The sequence below is a fragment of the Chanos chanos genome, chromosome 15, assembly GCF_902362185.1.
Source record: "Chanos chanos chromosome 15, fChaCha1.1, whole genome shotgun sequence".
Lineage (NCBI taxonomy): Eukaryota > Metazoa > Chordata > Actinopteri > Gonorynchiformes > Chanidae > Chanos > Chanos chanos.
The window spans coordinates 150,001-174,126 of record NC_044509.1 but is presented as its reverse complement, the minus strand read 5'-3'; the positions used below and the strand labels follow the sequence as shown (position 1 = coordinate 174,126).

Here is a 24,126-nt window from a genome sequence, read left to right as displayed (position 1 = left end):
GGCTGCACAAAATGCTAGAATTGTGCATGATTAGTTTATGTTTATAAAGGCTACTTCAGTTTCTATGTGAGTTTGTCTCTATGAATATAACGCAAGGTGCAGACCGACGAAGTATTACTGTATTACAGAAGATTACTTTACTGCATTCCTCCATGAGGGCTTTTCATCGGTGCGCACCATGCATTATATTCACAGAAACAAATTCTCATAGAAACTGGACTTGCTTTTTTAAAGTTATCATATAATATTACAGTTTATATAATATTAAATTAGGGCTGGGCGGTATGGCCTAAAATTTATAGCATGGTATAATTTGAATCACGGATGGCAACAGAATATATCACGATATGAGTTTTTCTTAAAATTTCAATATAAATACTTCTGAAGGGGTAAAGCACTGGTATGACAACTGCATGGCAGCTATTACTGTCCTCTTAACTGTATTCTTTTTGTTTTACCTCAATTAAGGTTTCAGCTACTGCACTCATGCTCTCCCTGACAACCCCTCTGTCAGTCAATGTTTTTTCTTTTTTATGTTGACCCAAAATCCAAGCATCTTTAAGGGAATGTCGTTAGGACATTGTCGGGCAGTGAATGAATGTGTTGGGATTCTGGTGGATGTATCATATCAGGTTCTTAATGTTTATTCTCTGTGCCCTCAGTTCAGATCTGAGTAGGTACATTTGCTCAAAAGATTTGCGCTTTGTCTCATAGTGTCGCTTCACATTGCCGCTTTTAATGATCGCCATGGTCTCAGAACATATGAGACAAACTGGTTTTGAACTGCCTGTGGGAAGAATGAACATGTAAGAGTCTGTCCATTCTTGATTAAAAGCTCTGTTTTCACTGTCTACTTTTCTCTTTTTAGAGCACTCCATATGAAATTACTTTTCTCTGACTCAGTTATTTCTCCAACTATTGTGTCTTGCTTCGTCTCTCTGCCCTGTGTATGTGTGTGTGTCCTACTCACTGACTCAAGTCGCAATGCTAATCGGAATGCACAGATCTGATTGGCTGAGTAGCATCACATAACATGATTTACAATGCCTGCAATTGGTCTGTGAGTTTCCTGGGCCGCTAAACCAGTGCTGTAAAGGCTAGAAAAGCTGTGCCCATTAGAATAGAAACACTCATTTTCTAAGCCGCTTATCCTAATTAGGGTTGCGGGGAGTGCTGGAGCCTATCTCAGCGCTCACAGGGCGAAAGTCCATCGCAGGCAGACACACAGACAAACATTCATACCTAGGGGCAATTTAGTGTCTCCAGTTTGCCTAATCTGCATGTCCAGAGCTCCCAGTGGAAACCCATGCAGACACGGGGAGAACGTGCAAACTCCACACAGAAAGGACCCCGACCGTCCGGCCGGGAATCAAATCCGGAACCTTCTTGCTGTGAGGTGACAGTGCTACCCACTGCGCCACTGTGCCGCCCTAAAATACAAACGCTCCAACAAAATTTAATAACCCTCAATAATTTATCGGTCACAGGTCCAGGATGACGGTATAGGAAAAATTCATACTGTATGGGAAATTAAAACTGTTATACTGGATGACCTGATACCAACCAGCACTATATTAAATTTAACATTTTCATATTAAAGTAATATTTTTTGTTTAAAAATGGGGTGATAAGATTAAATATATGGAGCTGTCCTCTCTAACTAACCCGTTCTCTTCTGTCTGTGTGAGTAGTTGTTGTCTGTGTCTTGCTGTACAGATGTACTTGCTGTACTCTCTTCTATAGGTCTGTGGCTTGATTTTGTCCCTGTGCCCTGTGATCCCTGGCCCTGCTTGCTCTGCATGGCCCTGCTCCTCCTGCGCCTTCCACAGCCATTAGCTTTACTGCATTAATGCATCTTAGTACTACATTCTTTATTTGATTTATTAAGTCCTGATACCCACTAATGCCCCCCCCTCCCCATTTTCTGTGTGTCTGTGTCTCATATGCTTGAGTATGAATGCCTTGTGTGAGTGTGACTGTCTTCCTCTCAGGTGTGCCCCACCCCCATCTGTCCTCTTCATCCCTCTCTGTCACCCTCCTCATCTTCGCTATCCCCCTTTCCTGCTTTTGTTGTCTTTATTTTTCAGCTAGTGTGTTTTCTTTTGCATTATGATTGTATTACTTGTAACCATCCATTGGGTCGGCACCTACTGCACACCTGTCTGGCCAGGAAGGGGTCTCCCCTCTCTCTGTGGTCCTTAAGATTTCTTCCATTTTTTCCCTGTTACACCTGGTTTTTTGGCAAATTTTTTCTTGCCTGCTATGAGGATTAAGTCAGCAGTGCCATCCTATTTTGTTTGTAGTGGGCGTGTGAAGCCCTTTGAGACTTTAAACAGTGATATTGGGCTCTGTCTGAACTTGAACTTAATCCAGAGTTTAGAGTGTGAGGTTAATTTTTAAACCAATAAAGAAAAAACAGTAGCCCTAGTGCCACTGTACTTTAAGAAGGAGTTTATGGATTAGGCTATTCGTGTATTTTATGATGATTTCTTTTCCCGCTGAGAGCGGGATTTGTAAATTATTTTTTGGATTTTGAGACACCTGTCTTAGCAGTTGTATGAAGTGGTAGAAAAAAATTACATACTTCCACATATGTGGTACTAAGGATAAAAGCGATTAAATAATCCTTACATTACACGTGTTAGCTAATCAGCAAGCAGAAAGTAATGAAACCTCTGGAGTCTGAGGCCTGTCAGCCACTTTTGAGGGAGTTTGACATACCTTGACATTTTTATAAATTTCACTATATCTATAAAACATTGATCCCAAAGTGCTACATATGCTTATATTCAGTACAAACTCAGCATCAATAATCTGAGAGCAGTAAGAATTTCATTATTCTATTTTTTGTCTAATTATGTCTCACTCACTTCCTCTACCTGGTGTGTCGCACCTGTGCGCTCCTGGTACATTTTGGGTTGCTGCGCCGTCCGGACACGCTTGGCTGGTTTGAGCGTTGTAGAGAGAGCGGCCTTTTCATTCTGCGGCGTGGTGTTTTCCCACCGGTAAGCCGTGACCATTTTTCTGCTCACGATTCTGTTATGAATTGTTTATCGTTTTGTAGCAGGTGACACGGCAGCGGTGTGGTTAATTTTTGTGGTTTTACCTTCTTTTTTTGTGTCTGGTCCAATCGTTGACCGATCATAAAGGACGCGTAACCTTGGGCTTCTGTTGAGGGTTTCTTCCAATTTACATTTTAGCATTTAGCAGACGCTTTTAGCCAAAGCGACTTACAATCAGTGCATCAGTCGGATTCCTAATACCTCATAAGCATACATCGCTAAAAAGACTGAGCGTAAATTTACTCCTTCGTATTGCGCCCTGGAATTCTTAGACAAACATAGATACAAGACAAGGTTTTTTTTTGTTTTGTTTTTTTTAAGGAAGGGGGGTTAGGCTTAGGGGGATAGGTGGGTTCTGAAGAGGTGGGTTTTCAGTTTCTTGCGGAAGATGGCGAGGGATTCCGCAGTCCTAACTGTATGAGGGAGGTCATTTCACCACCGAGGGGCAATGGCGGAGAAGAGGCGTGGTCGGGAGGAGCGGCTGCCGGGTTCCCGAAGTGGAGTGCAGTAAGCAGTGGAGTGACATGAGAGTGCTTAGGGAGGTGAAACTCTGAACAGTAGTGCATTACAATTAATAGAAGGGAGCAAAGAATTAGAAAGTACATTGGAAAGAGTAAAAAACCTGAATAACATGATCTAACTTTAGCTTACAGGTATTGAATGTGTTGACTTTGCTGGCTGTAGTATATATGACACAATCAGCTGTGCCGATGGAGAAGTTTTAGCCTATTTCCATACAAGCTAAGCTTTATGACAGAAGTTTTAGCTGTAGAAAGCGATCTGATGTGGTCTGCCTGTGTAGAGTTGACGGAGGTAATTCACTCACCTCTGAGCATGCTGGTGAAGGTTTTGGAGGATGTTTTTTTTTTTTTATGCTTCCAGGACAACAGCTGGCACAGTTTTCGAAATGGTTTGGCGAAATTTCTGTTTCATGCCACCTGCGGGAGGACTGATTCCAGAGGGTTCCAATGATGGATCACACTTGAGTCTGAAGGGGAGATTTTGCAACAAGGCAGCTCACGCTTAAGATGCTGATTAGCTGCACCACTCTTATATTCTACCACAGCTGTATTCTGATAATCTGGATCTGTCCTATCAATTTGCAAGATCCTGCTTACAGTTCCGTATTTACATAGACAGTCAAACACAGCACCATCGGCCTCTGAATGAGACAATCCATTAACAAACACTGCATTTGGTACCTTGATATTTTCAGATTGTCACGCTGGTGGTGTGGTGCAGGACCCAAATGCAGGACACAATGATGAAGGTGACAAAACAGAGGGCTTTACTTGAACTGAAGATCCAAATACATGTGCAGAACAGGAACAAAAAACCAATAACAAAAAAGGTGCAGCTTGACAGTGCGCAAAATACACAAACAACAATAGACAAAAGACAAGGCAAACACTAGGGCATAAATAGAAGGAGAACTAAACAGGGCAAAACAGGATTGGTTGAAATTAATAAGGTTAATAAACGAGGCAAACAGGAACAGGTGAGGGGCGAAGACAGACACAGAACAAGAGCACAAAGACATACCAAACTAAAAGTCCAAAATGGAGGTGCAGGTTGTGACACAGATCTTATGACATCCATTTTAAATGTCTCAATGTCATAGTAACAAATTCAAAATAACTACTGGCAATGTATGCCAAAAAGAAAAAAAAAGGAAACTGTACAAACAAAAGCCACAGTTCTCCTGGCTGGGCTGGTCACATATAGTGTAGCACCCTTGCTCTAATACCCTTCAAGTGCTATACTTTTTTTTTAACAGTCTAGGTTCAAGAGTTGAAAGATAGTCATCAAAACAGTGATTTGAAAACTACAAGAGACTTTATTTTGTACAGTATCCCCTTTTGTGTGTGTGTGTGTGTGTGTGTGTGTGTGTGTGTGTGTGTGTGTGTGTAAATGTACAGGTATGAGTGTGAGTGTAAATGTAGAGATGAATGTATGTTTATGTAAGATGAGTATGTACATATGTACATACAACAATGAAGTCAATGAGTAAACAAAGAAATGATCCCTCGTCTTAATAAAAAAAAATAGCAAAAGTTTGTGAACAGTACACAAGAGCAAGTACAAAAAGGTGTCCCTGGTGTTTTAGCTGTTCTGTATGTAAAGAGTCCAGACGTGAAGTTTTTTTTTTTAATTCAGTCTGTTGAGGAAAGCTGCAATAGGCTGTGTCATCTCAGCATCTCCAGGTCATCCAAGGCAGGCTTGCCATCTTGTCTGATCACAAATCTTTTTCTTGAACCCCCCCCCCCCAAAAAAACAAAACAATCTACGCAGGGTAATGGGTAATGTAACAGTTACAAAATCAGTACTTTCTTCTTTCATGAGATCTCATTTAACTTTTACTATAGCGTGTAACCTAGTACTGACGACTCTCTACTATTTTCCATATTTTTCCAATCTTTTCAGCCACGACTGAGTGTCTTACCCCTCAATCGCTAGCATTTATTCCTGAGAAAAAGCTAACATTAGCATTGATTTGCAACCCTGTTACTGTTACCCTGCAATCCTGTTGATCCTTCATCAAAAAGATATTTACAATATTATTAAGCAACATTCCTGCGGTCCTGAGTATTTATCAAACTACTAAAACATGGAATTGTTGTGTAAATTATACTTGTCCTGAGACAAAATGTATACAGCTGTAGATAAAAAGTGGTTCCAAAACATTATTTAAAAGACCAAACAGCTCTCGAGCACCTGCTAAAATGGCATTTTTCTCTTGTCCCACCCTCTTCATGACCAAATTGCATATCAAATATAACAGTTAAAATAAGTTTTAAATCTACTTTTTGGTATGATTTTATTGATATATGTCTCTTATAATAATTAAAACAATTTATTTAATCATCAACACATCTTTCTTTCTTTATATAACTAAGTTTGTCCTTGACCTTGACAGTAGCCTTATATTCCACAGCATCTATTCCTGAGAAAAAACATTAGCATTGCTTTGTTACTTTAACTTGCAACTCTGTTACTGTTAGCCTTGCAATCCTGTTGATCCTTCATGGAAAATATATATAAAATATTATTAAACAACATTCCTGTGGTCCTGAGTATTTATTTGTCACATTTATGTCACGATCTACAATCAAAAGTAATGTATCCATTCAACCCTTTTACTTTTCACAACCCTGTTACTCTAATTTCAACCCTGTTACCATATCATTGTTATTAAAACAATCTGAAATGATTTTCTTAGCTCATGAGGGTTTAACTTATTGTTCTTTTAATAGTTTGAATACATCATGATTATATGCCTGATGTATTTGAGCAAATATTTGAAAACAAATAGTGAAGTTAGTATTTAGTATTAGTATTACTAATAGTGTGTTGTTAGCACACAGCAAATAAAGCATCTAATAAAACCTTTTTGCCTGAGCTGGATGAATCAAATTATTTGACCGTTTATTACCTGTTTTTCTTAAATGCATAGCAGAAAATGATAAAATAAAGGGTCATTTTTTCAAAAGTTTTGATGCCTGAATTGTCCTCCAATTTTGGAATGGCCCATACACGTCCAAAATTACACCAACCGTCCGCGGTACATTGTGTTGCACTGAAGACAAGGTGCAAAGCCTGCAAGTTGTTTTATAAGACAACAAAGTTACATGCAGTCACACAAGGTGAGATAATACTGGAAACACATGCAGATAAGCAACAGACGCTTAGGGTAGATGATTCAGCTTTGCGTACTGTGTTGTCATAAGATGCTCATCTTGTAAGTGAGACAGACAAGTTAGTAGTTGATTTGCTACAGCTTGGAGAAGCAGCCATATAATGTACAGACAAATGTGTTGTGGCATTGAAGGTTATTGCTAAAGATGAGACAGACCCCAGTAAAATGTGTGTTTACAGGGAGAGGATGAGGAAGGATGTAATGAAGTAAGAGAGGAGGGGTGGTGTATTAGCAGAAATGGGGACAGGTCTTTGTGCTCCAAGCATTAGTGAAGAAGGGTTGTCAGAAGGAGACATGTTGGTTGAGGATGAACTATTGAAATGAGTACATGTACCACCTACAGATGTGACAGTGCAGGAGGTGGTTACATAACATTTATTTCAAGAGTTGAAGATGATGAAATAAGTACATTTTTGGCCATGAGAGGGGTAAATTAATTTGTAACTGTAACAGGATGTTAACAGATGCTCAGATTTGACTTGATTTGTGGGTTTGTTCTAAATAACATGACAATGGTGCAGAGGTGTGGACTTGAGTCAGAATCGAATCATGATTTTGATGACTTCAGACCCGATTCGACAAAATTAGAAATAACTTTCAACTCGACCTTGACTTTAGTACCAAGTTTACTCAGACTTTACCTCTTTGATTTGTAATGACTTGACATATTTCATAGGTAAAAACATTACATTTATTTATCTTATCCAAAAAGTGTGCAGCTATTTCCTGATATTCTTGCCCACACGGGACTTCAACGGAGCCGACAATGAACACTGATGTCATTGCATACATAGCAGAGGCACTGGCAGACAACAAAATGATACCTTGGGTCATTGTGTTCGGCTTCAAAGGCTACACTGTTGTAAACAGCAAACGAATGGCAATATGTAAAACATATGGGACCAAAATTACAGATGGTGAAGCAACAATGTCCAACTGTGTTCGACACTTCAGGTTGCACAAAGACCGGTAAATTAAGTACACTTTAATATTATAATGACAGGTGCTCCTCAATGTACGATGGGATTATGTCTCGATAACCCCATTGTAAATTTAAATATGCTAAATTAAAAATGCATTTAATACATCTAACCTACTGAACATTGGGGATGTACCCGAATCTGAATACATTATTTGGGAAAGTACAAATAATGCCATGTAAGCAGATATTTCTTCTACCCAAAGTTGCTCATTATTACTCGGGAAAACAAAACATGGTTGGCATGTCTGTGCGTCAGCCCTTATGCTTCTTCAAATCGATTCATATCATTGTGGATGGCCACAAGATAAAAATGGCCATTTTGTTCGCAACATAGGACTTTGTTTTCACAAACTAGTCATTTCATTTACTACACATTAATGAATAGTGATTGAAATTCTGTAATCTGTCGTCAATACCGAGTCAGGTGCGGGAGCTAGCAAGAAAAAAACCTGGTATGGCTGCGGGATTATCCGCAACCTGTACATCAAAATGAACCTATAGTTTTTAGTATATGTTAATTTCCCCCATTAAAAAACCCACTCTGAAGTTGTTTCATTTACTACACGCGGCTGAAAAATGATCGCTATATTTTGTAGTCGCCCCCACCGAGTCAGTGTAAATTACTGTTGTAAAATAGTAGGCTAATTCATGTTTCCCTAGTAGTACTGCAGTAACGTTAACATGTCAAGACTCGCGAACGCAGCATCACTGGAATTTGAGATTATTCCCTTCAACTGAATGATATTTTTCTATATATCTTTACTGTAAATGTTTTTTATTTCCCTTGCAAAACAGAATCTCTCAATTTATTAAACATTTTTTCAGTTTCTGATTGTTCATGAACTGCAGTGTCCCCCAGTTTATGTGGGGGTTCAGACAGTTCATAAAACTTAGTTTAAAAAGAGAGAGAGAGATGAAAAATACAGTTTGAGGATATGGAAATATATTTCATAATTAATGATATGCCAATCTTAAACTAATTTGATGCTTTGAAGGCACAAAAATTGCATTGCAAACGAATATTAGGTTAGATTGCCCGATTTAACGTGACTTCCAGTATAAACCACACCCTTCCGGTCCAGTGTCCTAATATAGATATAGAGATAATTTTGTTGGTTGAACAGATACAGATACCGATACAGATAATGACCTGTCTGTACACCTCTACTGAGAATCATAGCTTAGCCTACCCTACCTTAAACATGCTCAAACACGCCAGTAGCACAGTACACTGTAGAGTATCGGTTGTTTACCCTCATGATTGTGCTGCTGCCCAGCATCACGAGAGAGTATCGTTCCGCTTATCGCTAGCCTGGGAACCATCGTAAAGTAAAAAAATCGAACCATCGTAAGTCGAACCATTGTTAGTCGGGGACCACCTGTATATATAATTATCTGTGTAGTAATCTTTGGTAAGCAATTGCTTAAGCTAATAAGATAAGAGCTAGTATGGGGTCTACCTAGCTCTAGCTAGACTATCAACCTAAAAACAATGAGCTTTCGACACACTCAATGTGGTAGCACAATCTTTTCTTGCTCATTCATTCTTACTCATTTATTCACTATAAAACACACCTTACTTAATCGCACACCTGACTGTTATTAGCATGACTGTTAGGATACAGTGTTACCAGAGTCAGTATTCAGTAACACAAAGTATTCAGAAGTCAAAGCCAGTATTCGGTATTCACTCTCGCTTGTTTCATCCGTGAGAAAATGAAGAAAACTTTGGTAGTCTTTGTTTCCACTTTAAAAGGTTGTACTTTGGAAAGTTTGAAAATATGAGGTGTTAATTTGAAAATATGCTGTTTCATCAGTCTTTTACTTCTAAAATTTATTTCAAAATAATAAACATTTTAAAAGGCATTCCCTATTTATGTTACGTTAAAGAGCTTAAATTAGTCAAAGAGGGTGTATTCAAGATAGCGGCCTCATGGGAGATTGCGCTTAGTCGAGTTAATGCCCCAGTTTACTGATTTTTACATTTTACCCTACAATACATAATATTCTACAAACTTGCATAATTTCATATTCTACAATGAGTTTTAATAGCTATTTTCTGAGGTAGTCTGACAACACAACGCAGAAGAAAAACTCAGTCTCCAACAACTCGGACGAGCTCAGCCAACGAACAAGCTTACGCAGGAGCTAGCTCACTTGCACCAGCACTTTGTGAGGCGGTTATTGAGATTACAGCTAACATCTCAAAAGTTACTGATGAAAATCTAGGGCCTCTATCACATTTCCTACATGTGCACCGTGAAGAACTTGACAGTCATGAAAAGCTGACCACGGAAGCAGAGTCTAGAATTTTGGCGTTGGAAGATGTTGTGGATCCCATCGAGGGCAAGCGGAGGGCATTGGAAAAACAGGTGCTTGACCTGAGTGAGTGCACTAATGGCTTGAAGAACAGAGGGAGACAGGGTCGGATTGGGGCACTTAATTTTACCAGGAAATCACAAGTTCCAGCGGCCCACTGCTCATTTAGAGGTACTACCATGTAGTTACCACGTAGTACCACGCTCAAGTTTCCAGCATCATGTACGGACCTATGTTTTCAGAGTAACCAAATCATTTCCGACAGGATAGCCGAATTATAGCCTAATATTATATAGCGTGTTATCACACACGGGTCATCACAGAATAGAAGACTAAGGGTTCTATTTTAACGACCTAAAGCGTATGGTCTAAGCCCCTCAAAACGGCGTTGTAAGAACTATGATCGTTTTAAGTTCCTGCGGTGCGAACACGCGAAAAAGGGGGTAGTTTCTCCAACAGTTCTAAGAACTATGAAAAAGTTCCTCCGGTGCGAAAGCGCCTAATGAGTATTTGGGGCCAGTGGCTCGCCTAGAAGTCACAGTATACTCATCTATTTGTATCTCTATGCCACATGTATTTCGGATGCAATCGCTGATCAGACAAGACTCAAGTTTCAAGTTTCATTGTCATTTCCTAGATAACAATGTGGACATCATAATCAGTAATGAAATTCTTGGGCTTGGGGCCAGCTCAACTTGCACAGTGTAGTAAGTAGATAATAATAAACGAACAATAAAGGTAAATATAAAGGTATAAAAAATATTTATGTACATGTGCAATAAATAGGCTCTTGCGTAATTTACTCCGCCTTACTCACTAGGTGGCACTGCAATGTTTCTAGAAATGATTTCTCCTTCGTGCAACGGAGACTTCCCGGAAATCAGCATTTTCGATACCAAATGTGATAGCTGAAGTGGCGGGAGCACTCCGACTAAATAATTGCTGGTAAAAATTCAAAATAATCACGTGTAGCACATCATTGGCAACCTTTCTCTTTCCTTGAGTAGAACCAAGACATGGTACTTTTAAAAGGATTGATATGGTTCACCTCCTGAGTTAATTTTTGTTCACGATTTTGCGACCTTTGTCTGCAGTAATGTTAGCATGTTAGCTCACTAACAGTAGTGAACAGGAGTTCTTAGGCCGAGTTGCGATTTAGGAATTCTGCACTTAAAGAATTGTCTTTTCACACCGGGAAACTGTTTTCACTGTATGAAAATGTATTTATTTTTCGTTTGCTACGTTGCATGTTTGAAACGTTGGCCTGCAACCCAGTTTTAGCTAAAAACTAAGTATTGTGCATCATTTATAGGCCATTAGTTCGACGTTAGTGCTGCTTTGTGTGTATATTTAGCCAATTAAAATGCTAAGTTTTACGAATGTTGTCGTGAAATTTTATACAATTGCAGAAGATTAAGAAATCATTTTTAGGCCGCTTTTGGCCGTGCTGTGCTTTACACCATGAATGACATGTGTAGTCTTCATTTTTGTAGCCGATTCCCGCAAGCTATCAGATAGCTCTAATCCACCCCGGATTTACAGTGACGTCGGTTATATTAGCGATATTATTTATGTGTTCCACACGTATCCTGTGTATCCATGACCGTAACTAAGGTTTTTTGGTTCTAGCTGTTGAGCAGTTGGAGATATCGTGGAAAATTGATTCGTACTGGTTTCAGACAACTCGTCTAGTCACTGAGAGCCAGATTTTACGGATGGGATCGTCGATCAAGACAAACAAAAACTGAGCAGCAGTGTAATTTTATGTTGTTAATTTGCAGTTTGTGCCTTTTGTTTGTTTCAGTAATACATTTTCCTTTGAGAAATCTGTCACTGACCGAGTGAAATGGCAGACAGCGATGATGAATATGACCGTCGTCGTAGAGACAAGTTCCGTCGTGAGAGGAGCGATTATGACCGGTCGAGAGAGAGGGAGGACAGACGGAGGGATGACTGGAATGACCGGTGAGAATGAGGGAGTTAACGTAATTTAAGTAGGAGTGGGAACACACATGGATAGAGGTCAGTGGTATGGAAGAAATTCCAGCACCACATATGTGACTAACTATTTCAGATGAGTTTAGCATTCAAGCTTTTGGTGTGTGATGTGTAATGCCTATTGTATGATTTGTGTTAATAATGTAAATTCGATAGTGGTCTGTTTATTAGCTGTTATTTATGTTGTGTGTGGTGTTCGTTGTTTACTGACGCCCTTCGGCCAGGGAGTGGGACAGGGGACGTGAGCGGCGTAGCCGCGGGGAATACCGAGAGTATGAGAGAGGTCGCCGAGAGAGATTCTCACCCCCCAGACACGACATCAGCCCCCAGCAGAAACGCATGAGGAGAGACTGGTAAGAGTGTCACTGTGATCTTGCATGTGACTGTGGGAGTTTGTACTGTACTTTAAATTGGACAGGTTTGAATGTTTGAATTCTGTTTGTCTCTCAGGGATGATCATGGAGGAGACCCCTACCATGGTGGGTATGATTTGGGTTATGGTGGAGGTGGGGGTCCCAGCTATGCTCCCCCACAACCCTGGGGCCATCCTGACATGCACCTAATGCAGCCACACCACGGCCTCCCCATACAAGCCCGGTGAGTGAGGGTGGCTTAAAGAGTGTGACACGTGTAAGATCGTATGTGTCACATTTGTAAACTGAGTACAACTAGCCTAGGGCACATTTGTGCAATGAAATCTCTGAAGTAATCAGCATCTTTGTCTCTCTCAGGTTGGGTAATATCCATGACATGGACCTTGGTCCTCCACCTCCAGTGATGAAGACCTTTAAAGAGTTCTTGTTGTCTCTGGATGACTCTGTTGATGAGACCGAGGCGGTCAAACGTTACAATGAGTACAAAATCGACTTCAGGCGTCAACAGATGCAGGACTTCTTCCTTGCACACAAGGATGAGGAGTGGTACGCTATGCACAGGCATTTTGGCCTGATTTTCTCTTGAATCTTTTCTGTGTTCATTTGCCATCTTTACTGCAGTGTTTCCTAGTCACCAGGAGCCTGAAAAAGGGGTATTTTCACATTCAAGATAAAAATTAGTGATTAATTCTGACTTAAATAGGGGTTACAGAATGGTACAAGGGTGTTTGGGTTATGTTTATGATTATAAAGCAGTACTACATCTGAGAATGTGCTATGTGGTGAGGTGTCATTGTTTCTGTTAAAAACTGATTGGGGAATGTTGTTTTATGGTATTAGGAGAGGAGTAGCAGTGTCTTCAATACTCTAACCTTTGGCTGTGTTATTGTGTTATTTCATCCTTTGAGGAGTGAAGTAATGTCTGAAGAACAGGGCCTTTGGTACATCCAGTCTCTTGGAGATTCAAGTTAGATTGGCAGACACCTTCATATACCTGTCTTAGTGAATACCTGTAAAAGGAAATGGCTAATGTTTTGCTAGAAGGTGCAAATGTTGATGTTTTGTAATGACCTGTCTTTCAGGTTATGAACAGTTGACAACCTTGATATGAAAACAGGTTTGTTGCGTAGCGTTGATGAAGGACTGAGCTGTGTGCAGTGTAGTACATTAAGAGTTAGTCTGTACTAGGATATAGATCAACAGCATTATAATGAACGATTTATTGTGCCAAACCATAAGTTTAACCCCTCAGGTACTGCTAAAGGCTGTGTGACTTCAAATCATATGAAAGAGCTTTTATAGAGCACCAGTCTGTTAGTGGACTTGTCTGTAGAGTGAACAGCTAATGAAGCCATTTATCTGTAGAGTGAACAGCTAATGAAGCCATTTATCTGTAGAGTGAACAGCTAATGAAGTTGTTTGTCTGCAGAATGAACAGCTAATGAAGTTGTTTGTCTGCAGAATGAACAGCTAATGGAGACATGCTATGAGAGTTAGAACAGAAGATATCATTATAGAGTAATAGACCTATTTAGACAGTGCATAGTTTGGGCTTTAGCACTTTAGGCTAAAGCTAAATCTCTTCAGTCCAGTGTCTGATTTCAGTCATTTCATTACCTGACATGTCAGATCTCTCCCACAGGTGTAAACAGAAAGTCACTCTTATCAGTGATGTTTTTTTTTGTTGTTATTTTTGTTTACTTCAGAATTAATAAAAACAAATCCTTCTTCCCCTTCCTTTCCCTTCCTCCACTACAAGGATTTGGAAGATGAGAAAAGTCGGACTCTTCAGAGGACTCGTGTGGTAGCCAGTCAGTCAGGGTTGGCACTGCGCCCAATGCAGTTGCCCTTAGACTTACAGTACCAGGGCTTTTAGACAGACAGAATAGCTCCCAAACTCACATGGCCGTCCAGGCGCGTGCGGAAACATGCCTGCTTTTTTTTTTTTTTTAATGTTTGGTACTTTTTGCTTCCCTTTCTTTTTTTTGATATTTGGATCAGAACAAATTCCAAAAAAGGCAGAAATTGTGTGTATGCGTAAAACACACACACACACACGCACACACACACAGAAACTGGAGCGTGTGTGTGTGACTGTGGAGGCCAGTGTATTTGTGTTGTAATGCGCGGAGTTGCATCAGGTAAATGGAGTGCACAATCATGCCAAATCTGTGTTTAAACCTTCACACTTCTGTCCTTGTAACTGTCACTCTCTCTTTTTTTGTCTGTGATCTTGTGGATGAGTGTGGTAGCTCTTTGCTGTTCAGGCCAATGCAGTGTGCAGAGTTAGCACAGGGCCAATGCAGTGTGCAGAGTTAGCACAGGGCCAATGCAGTGTGCAGAGTTAACACAGGGCCAATGCAGTGTGCAGAGTTAGCACAGGGCCAATGCAGTGTGCAGAGTTAGCACAGGGCCAATGCAGTGTGCAGAGTTAGCACAGGGCCAATGCAGTGTACAATGTTAACACAGGGCCAATGCAGTACACAGAGTTAACACAGGGCCAATGCAGTACACAGAGTTAACACAGGGCCAGTGCAGTACACAGAGTTAACACAGGGCCAGTGCAGTACACAGAGTTAACACAGGGCCAGTGCAGTACACAGAGTTAATACAGGGCCAGTGCAGTACACAGAGTTAACACAGGGCCAGTGCAGTACACAGAGTTAACACAGGGCCAGTGCAGTACACAGAGTTAACACAGGGCCAGTGCAGTACACAGAGTTAACACAGGGCCAGTGCAGTACACAGAGTTAATACAGGGCCAGTGCAGTACACAGAGTTAACACAGGTCCAGTGCAGTACACAGAGTTAATACAGGGCCAGTGCAGTACACAGAGTTAATACAGGGCCAGTGCAGTACACAGAGTTAACACAGGGCCAGTGCAGTACACAGAGTTAACACAGGGCCAGTGCAGTACACAGAGTTAATACAGGGCCAGTGCAGTACACAGAGTTAACACAGGGCAGCTTTCACATGTGTAAGCAGTGATTTTAGCTCCACATATGCCCAGGTTTTTGGGGCTGATTTTAGTAATTCTTTTAAGTATTTAATTGTATTTAGTGTGTTTGTAGTTTAGTTATGATTGTGCTAAACAGCAGCAGTGTGTAACAGTCCGTGAGGCCTTTGGTGAGGAGCGAGTTGAACGGACAGGAACACGGTGCAGGCAGAAGCAGCTTTATGCATTAAAAGTGTTTCAGTGATCACTAGGGCTGGACCCGAATATTTTACTATTCGGATATTCGTTCGTTGGGTAGGTATTCGGTTTTCAATTTTGGGATTTTGATATTTGGGGTCTTTTGTTTGTTTGTTTTTTTCCTCTTTAAAAGTAGGCTATCAAAAAGGCGAACTGCGAAACGCTGTGTCAGCACATTCTTGTCCTGTATTTGTGCTTGACTGATATTATGCTGGTTAACCAGTATTGTTACACTTATGATGACCAGACGTCCCGGTTTCAAGCTAGGTGTCCCGAGTCCCGACAGTTATCTCTAAAGCACTGAAATGTCCCGGTTTTCAACATTCACTACCGAATTGTCCCGGTTTTCACTAGAATTAAAATAATAGCATTATACTTGTTTGCAGCGCTTACACAGATGTTTATCATGTTCTGTCCCACTCATCATTACCCAATCAAAAAACACAAACAATGCACTGCGCGTCTGAATTCAACACTGATTTGTCTTTGTGTCAGTCGATCAATGTGTCGTCGTCAAGGCTGTTGCTAAGACGCTTGTGGCTCTGTCTGACAGAATCTGTGAGTACGCTAACGGTTAGCGTCATGCTGTAGAGAAAGTCGGTCTTGATTAAAGACCTCCAGAGGGCTTTACCCGTTTCTCTGTGAAGTAGCCGGCAACAAAAAAAGCTGCATTCTGCGCACGCTGCAGGGGCACATTTTCAGTCGCACGTGGTGAAAATCGCAGCGAAAAGATCACATTAATGACAACGTCTATGGTGCACGCATAAGTGCATACATATGCTCGGGAATAAACGTGACGTGCACTTACTTTGTTTGGAAAATAGTTACAACTGACCCGAAAAGTTAAAATAAAACATAAGGAGTAATGTGGGAACATCCCCTTTTTTTGGAGAAATATCTGGCTGAGTCCCTCCCGAGCCATGCAAAGCGCCAGCCCCCCACCCCCGAATACTCAAATATTTGCTGTTGATTACTGCGGAAGCTCTGGAGCCCAAAACATGGTATTCAGGACAGCCCTAATGATCACAAGTCTGTACAACCTGAAGTGCATTTCCTGGTGGAGTGATCCTTGTTAATAGTCTTATCCTGCCTCCCCATCCCTCTATTTTTCTGTATCTCTCTCTGTCGTCCCTTCCCCCCCTCTAGGTTCCGCTCTAAGTACCACCCTGATGAGGCTGGGAGGCGTAAGGCTGAGGCCCATGCTGCACTGCAGAACCGACTCAGTGTGTTTGTCTATCTGATGGAGAACGGCTGGTTCGACTCAGTCTGCCTCGACATTGAACGTGCACCACAAATTATCAAGATCCTGGATGCAGGTAGGAGGGAAAGGGTTAAAGCCCACTGATTTGGGGCTCAGGGTCCAGCTACCTGTAATAGGGTCAATTCTTTGTTCTCCTTGGGGGCATGAAATAATTTGTGTGTGTGTGTGAGAGAGAGAGACGAGGGAGAGGACAGAATGTGACTGGTTGGGGTCACAGGGTGTGATTTCCTTAACCCAGTAAATAAAACTGTAGGTAAGTGGTTTGTCAGCGAAGAAGTAATGTTGTCTTAGCTTGACGTTTTTGAATGTGTGTGTGTTTTTTTAGCGGTAATAAAGATGGAGGGTGGAGCTGAAAATGACCTACGCATTCTGGAGCAGCCAAATGAGGAAGAGGAGGAGAGAGAGAGAGTAGGATCTGAAGCGCCCAAGCGGGATGAAGTCCGCTCAATGGATACAGACCGCAAACCATCTGCTGAGAGCCAGGACAAAGAGGTGTGTGTGTGTTCATGCGTTTGTGTGTGTCTGTGTGTGTGCGTGTGTGTATGTGTGGAGGTGGAATTACACTGAGTGATGTCATTCTTACAGAGTGGTCAGTGTTACAGTGTGGACTCCTCTCAGTCTCTGTTTGCTTTTTGTTTCTCCCTGTTTCTCCAAAGGGAGAGGGTGGAGTGTCTGACAAGGATGTGAGTGCTTCAGCAGGAGTGGGTCTGGGAGAGGAGAAATCAGAGAAAGATCCATCCATCCAGGATACCCCCGAAACCAAAAAGGTGTGTGAGTGTATGTTTGGTTTGCTTCCATTGTACAAATAAGGATTAACCTCATTACGTGTCACACACAGATTATTTGTGTGTGTGTGTGTAACGTGTGTATGTAATGTGGAATGTGTCTGTGTAATATGTAATGTGTGTATGTAATGTGGAGTGTGTGTAGGGCTGGGTATTGTTCAAAATTTTTCAATATTGGCACTGGTGCCAATACGTTGGCATCAACACTGGTTCCTGAACAATACTTTTTTCAATACCAGTTTTATAAAATCCATTTTAAAATTACATTTCACATGACGGTACAAATCTTCAGTTTCATTTATCAGCTCCTCGGCGTTCGTACACAGTCAGAGCAGTTTCGTAACATAAAAAATATAAACCTGTTTACCACAGCTTGAAGTTGTCTATTAGCATAATATCGGTAAATAAAAACGTACACAAGCCAGAATCAAACTGTGAGTCTTCAGGTTACCAGACAACTGCCGTACCTCTTGAACCACTGCAGTCCCAAGAGTACAAAGCACTGTACATCAAGCACCTTTTTCACCGCTGACCAATCACAGGCAGAGTCGTGAGACCTGTTGTTTCACATAACCACCAAAAATGGAGAAGGTAGCAGTGGAGAAGTTAACTGTGCTAGTTTCTGAGCACAATGAATTGTACGACATGACAGTCAAACTGTATCGTAACATTCACCATAAAGAGGCTGTCTGGAGTCAAACTGGACGGATACGGAGAGTTTCTTGTAAGTGTGTTTACCGCTTGTTGTTAGCAAAACTAGCCTGTTAGCTGTTGTTGTTATGGTATTGGTGTTGTTATGTTTTTGGAATGAACAGTTAAGGAAAATACTGACATTCTCTGTCTCTCTGTCTCTCTCTCTCTGTCTCTCTCTCTCTCTCTCTCTCTCTCTCTGTCTCTCTCTCTCTCTCTCTCGTTTTCTCTCTCTGTCTCTCTCGCTCTCTCTCTCTCTCGTTTTCTCTCTCTCTCTCTCTCTCTCTGTCTCTCTCTCTCTCTCTCGTTTTCTCTCTCTCTGTCTATCTCTCTCTCTCTCGTTTTCTCTCTCTCTCTCTCTCTCTCTCATGCACGCACATAGTACACACACATATACATATGAACTGTGAACTGATGGAAGTTAAATTTGATGAGTTGGGCAGATTAAACAAAGAACAAAAACATCCTTTTATGGCTTCCAATTTTAGGTTTTTAGTCCCAACAGTGAAGCTATTATTACTCATACTTGTACAGAACATTGTCTGGCTTGTCTCCTCGTTAACTAACCAATCACAGGACTCTCCCTAGTCGGTTTTTCTCTACCCCTCATTAAAGAAAAAAGGTTTTTTTGACCTTTTTTGCCTATGTCTCAGCGTTGCCAGATGGTAAATGTTAAAGTAGTGTACCAGAGGCTTAAAACGAGCGTATTTTAAGGAAAATTATTGTATGCGAGTCATAACCAAGAGAAAAATAGGTGGGCATGTGTATTTTTTTGACATAATAATTATCGTACATTTGGAAATGCTGCTGTGTCTCCTCCTGGGTGATTTTCTTTGCAGACCTCTTAACCCCTGTGATATAATACTGTATTTTTTTTCTTTGCAGACCTCTTAACCCCTGTGATATAATACTGTATTTTTTTTCTTTGCAGACCTCTTAACCCCTGTGATATAATACTGTATTTTTTTTCTTTGCAGACCTCTTAACCCCTGTGATATAATACTGTATTTTTTTGTTTGTTTGCTACTACGTTAGCCTAGGCTACTTGACCTGAGGTGATTCTTTTTAACCGTTGTTTGCTAGTTAGTGTTCTGTGCTCAGGTTGCCTCGGTAACCCCCGGTGTCTCCTCGTTGAAGTGTCCGAGACTCACAATTCAGTCTGCGTTGTGGAATGTCACAAATCGCTCTGTTACAATTGCATTACTTGTTTGTGTTTTATTTACCTGCCACCATGGCTTCTAGGTTGAACAAATTCACCGCCACTACACAATCACCTGCATTTTGCGGGTGGCGGGTGCTGATTTCAACCCTGTTGTGTAATGTAGAGTGTGTGTATGTAATGTGGTGTGTGTAATGTGGAGTGTGTGTGTGTAATGTGGAGTGTGTGTGTGTAATGTGGAGTGTGTGTGTGTAATGTGGAGTGTGTGTGTGTGTAATGTGGAGTGTGTGTGTGTGTGTAATGTGGAGTGTGTGTGTGTGTGTAATGTGGAGTGTGTGTGTGTAATGTGGAGTGTGTGTGTAATGTGGAGTGTGTGTGTGTGTGTGTGTGGAGTGTGTGTGTAATGTGGACTGAATGTGTGTGTATGTGTAATGTGGAGTGTGTGTGTATGTGTAATGTGGACTATCTGTGTGTGTAATGTGGACTATCTGTGTGTGTAATGTGGACTATCTGTGTGTGTAATGTGGACTATCTGTGTGTGGGGGTGTGTGTAATGTGGACTATCTGTGTGTGTGGGGGTGTGTAATGTGGACTATCTGTGTGTGGAGGTGTGTATAATGTGGACTATCTGTGTGTGGGGGTGTATAATGTGGACTATCTGTGTGTGGGGGTGTGTGTAATGTGGACTATCTGTGTGTGTGGGGGTGTGTAATGTGGACTATCTGTGTGTATGGGGGTGTATAATGTGGACTATCTGTGTGTGTGGGTGTATAATGTGGACTATCTGTGTGTGTGGGGGTGTGTATAATGTGGACTATCTGTGTGTGGGGGTGTATAATGTGGACTATCTGTGTGTGGGGGGGTGTATAATGTGGACTATCTGTGTGTGGGGGTGTGTATAATGTGGACTATCTGTGTGTGGGGGTGTGTATAATGTGGACTATCTGTGTGTGGGGGTGTGTATAATGTGGACTATCTGTGTGTGGGGGTGTGTATAATGTGGACTATCTGTGTGTGGGGGTGTGTATAATGTGGACTATCTGTGTGGGGGGGTGTATAATGTGGACTATCTGTGTGTGGGGGTGTGTATAATGTGGACTATCTGTGTGTGGGGGGGTGTATAATGTGGACTATCTGTGTGGGGGGGTGTATAATGTGGACTATCTGTGTGTGGGGGTGTGTGTAATGTGGACTATCTGTGTGTGTGGGGGTGTGTAATGTGGACTATCTGTGTGTATGGGGGTGTATAATGTGGACTATCTGTGTGTGTGGGTGTATAATGTGGACTATCTGTGTGTGTGGGGGTGTGTATAATGTGGACTATCTGTGTGGGGGGGTGTATAATGTGGACTATCTGTGTGTGGGGGGGTGTATAATGTGGACTATCTGTGTGTGGGGGGGTGTATAATGTGGACTATCTGTGTGTGGGGGTGTGTATAATGTGGACTATCTGTGTGGGGGGGTGTGTATAATGTGGACTATCTGTGTGTGGGGGTGTGTATAATGTGGACTATCTGTGTGTGGGGGTGTGTGTAATGTGGACTATCTGTGTGTGTGTAATGCTGGTATATGGTGAAATGTGTTCTTCCTCCAGCTGAGTAAGAAGAGGAAGAGGAAGCGGAGTGGAGACAGTGAGGACGAGGCCAGTGTGTCCGAGAGTGACTCTGACTCCGACTCCGACTCACACTGTTCAGAAAAACCGCTGGATAGAGAAGGAGAAGACGGGGAGGACAAGGAGGAGGAGGAAGAGGAGGAAGGAGAAGGTCAGGGGATGTTTGGTCTTTAGACTGTGTCCGAAATGGCATGCTACATACTACTCGCCTACTGATCTTGATGTAAAAGTAGTAAGTAGTATTGTACAGTACACAGTACACGACAGTTACCCGGACGATGTACTCTGGCGAAAATTTGCAGTATACAACCGGAGCTCACTTCGTTGGGTACTGCATCCCATGAAGCAACGCGGTGATTTCCAACTGTCAAAAATTTTAAAAACCCTATCGGACAGTGACAGAAGTGGCTTCAACTTCAACTGCAGCTGCAGTTCAGAATATAAATGTATCATTTGCATGTTTTGGTGTAAGAAGTCCTCATATACTTTACTATAGGGCTACTTTTGATAGATATTTGTTGTAGTCATGTGTTGTTCGTTTTTAACAGAACAAATAGCCGAACCGATAGCAAATGTGTAGTACATGTGAGTTCTCATAATTGCGTCCCATACTGTACACAAAGGATGGGGAGTAGTGTGCAGTACACAGTGTATACTGGGCCAGTATGCAGTACACAGTGTATACTGGGCCAGTATGCAGTACACTAGTATGCCATTTCGGACACAGCCTGTGTTTTATACCTGTGCTTGAAGCAGCCTCCTCTGTGTTTCTTAACCATGTTCTTACCGCACAGCCACAGTCCCAGAGCGCCCCCTGTGGCCGGGTTTCAGACTGATGGAAATAACTTATCAGTGCCAGTGGAGTCAATTTACAGAATGGTGAAAGGTGAAAAAGGAGAAAGATCAGAGAGGGCAAGGACTTTTTAAAGCTCAGATATATTCTGTCCATGTTTATCCCAGCAGATGTGAAAGAACGCAAGGAAGAGAAACAGAAAGAGAGAGAGAAAGAGAAGGAAGAGAAGAAAGCGAAGGATGACCAGCCACCCCGGCCACGCCCACTCCACAAGACCTGTTCGCTCTTCATGAGGAGCATCGCCCCCACAATCTCTAAAGCTGAGATTGTAGCCGTGAGTGTGTCTATGCTTTCAGCCTGGCCTTCAGTGAGTGTGTCTATGCTTTCAGCCTGGCCTTCAGTGTGTGTGTCTATGCTTTCAGCCTGGCCTTCAGTGTGTGTGTCTATGCTTTCAGCCTGGCCTTCAGTGTGTATGTGGACGTGTGTGTGTGTGTGTGTGTGGACGTGTGTGTGTGGAAGTGTGTGTTTGGGTTCAGATTGAGGTGTTCAGTGACATTTGCTATCTGTGTGTGTGTCTGTGATATTGTGTGAATAATGTGTGTGTGTATGTGTGTGTCTCCACAGCTCTGCAGAAGGTATCCAGGCTTCATGCGTGTGTGTTTGTCTGAACCTCAGCCCGAACGCAGGTGACCCTCTCACACACACATATATACACACACACACATACACACACAAACACATACACATGTACAAACACATACATGCATGTTTGTCAGATATATACACACACACACATATACACACATATAAACACACACACAAACACATACACATGTACAAACACATACATGCATGTTTGTCAGATATATACATATAAACACATATATACACTAGGGGTGTAACGGTACGCACAGTTTGGTATGAGTTCGGAAAAGCAACAAACCCCCCAAATGCTAAAGACTAGGTTTTTGTTTTTTTCCATTTATTTTGAACAGACAGTAGTGCAAGTTACAGCAGCATGTAGCCAGTCATCGGCTGTTGACAGCCAGCATTGCCATCAATTATTCACTAAGAAATGCGGTTTACTGCTTACTACAATGTACCGGTAAACAAGGACATAAGGTCCTTGAAAACTTATGTTGTCATATGTTTGCACCACAGTCAGATCCTAAATCTTAGAGAGAGGAGAACAAACCAACTATGAGAGAGTGAAATGAGAGACTCGTGCTTGTGAAATTTGATTCCGTATTACGTTCATCAATCTCATATCGGCTACTGCGTATTTTTTGCACGACTGCATGCACTGAACCGTAATATCTGTACCATGATGGTTCAGGGCAAATACCTGTACCGTTACACCCCTAATTGTTACTGTTCATTAAATACAGGTACCGATACACTCCTAAAACATACAGACCCCACCCTTAATATACACACACACATACATGTACCCTTAATATACACACATCTATATACACCCTTAATATACACACACACATATGCACCCTTAATATACACACACATACATATACCCTTTATATACACACATATATGCACCCCTAATAGATACACACACACATACACCTTTAATATACACACACCTATATACACACACACACACCTTCAATATACACACACATATATACACCCTTAATATACACACACATACATACACCCTTAATATACACACACCTATATACACACACACACATACATACACCCTTAATATACACACACCTATATACACACACACATACACCTTTAATATACACACACACATACATGTACCCTTAATATACACACATCTATATACACCCTTAATATACACACACACACATATGCACCCTTAATATACACACACATACATATACCCTTTATATACACACATATATGCACCCTTAATAGATACACACACACATACACCTTTAATATACACACACATATATACACACACCTATATACACACACACATACACCTTTAATATACACACACATATATACACACACCTATATACACACACCTATACGCACACACACATACACCTTTAATATACACACACCTATATACACCCTTAATATACACACACCTATATACACACACACATACACCTTTACTATACACACACCTATATACACACACAAATACATGTACCCTTAATATACACACACACATATGCACCCTTAATATACACACACATAC

At 41.4% G+C, this 24,126-nt stretch overlaps 1 protein-coding gene across 3 annotated transcripts in view; it reads left to right on the top strand.

Moving 5' to 3' along the window:
* Window positions 1–10,974: 10,974 nt before the first annotated feature.
* srrt (serrate RNA effector molecule homolog (Arabidopsis)) overlaps window positions 10,975–24,126 on the top strand; it is a 23,564-nt gene continuing 10,412 nt past the window's right edge. For 2 of the 3 annotated variants that reach the window (XR_004025963.1, XM_030792658.1), the window contains exons 1-11: window positions 10,975–11,005; window positions 11,865–12,025; window positions 12,268–12,411; window positions 12,509–12,655; window positions 12,790–12,978; window positions 16,773–16,942; window positions 17,213–17,379; window positions 17,544–17,654; window positions 21,116–21,284; window positions 22,097–22,260; window positions 22,551–22,612. Coding sequence is in view for 2 of the 3 variants with exons in the window: in XM_030792658.1 (XP_030648518.1) it covers window positions 11,907–12,025; window positions 12,268–12,411; window positions 12,509–12,655; window positions 12,790–12,978; window positions 16,773–16,942; window positions 17,213–17,379; window positions 17,544–17,654; window positions 21,116–21,284; window positions 22,097–22,260; window positions 22,551–22,612 (1,442 nt within the window). In the remaining variant the exon portion in view is untranslated. The remainder of the gene's footprint in view (window positions 11,006–11,864; window positions 12,026–12,267; window positions 12,412–12,508; window positions 12,656–12,789; window positions 12,979–16,772; window positions 16,943–17,212; window positions 17,380–17,543; window positions 17,655–21,115; window positions 21,285–22,096; window positions 22,261–22,550; window positions 22,613–24,126) is intronic. The other variant, XM_030792659.1, reaches the window with a different exon arrangement.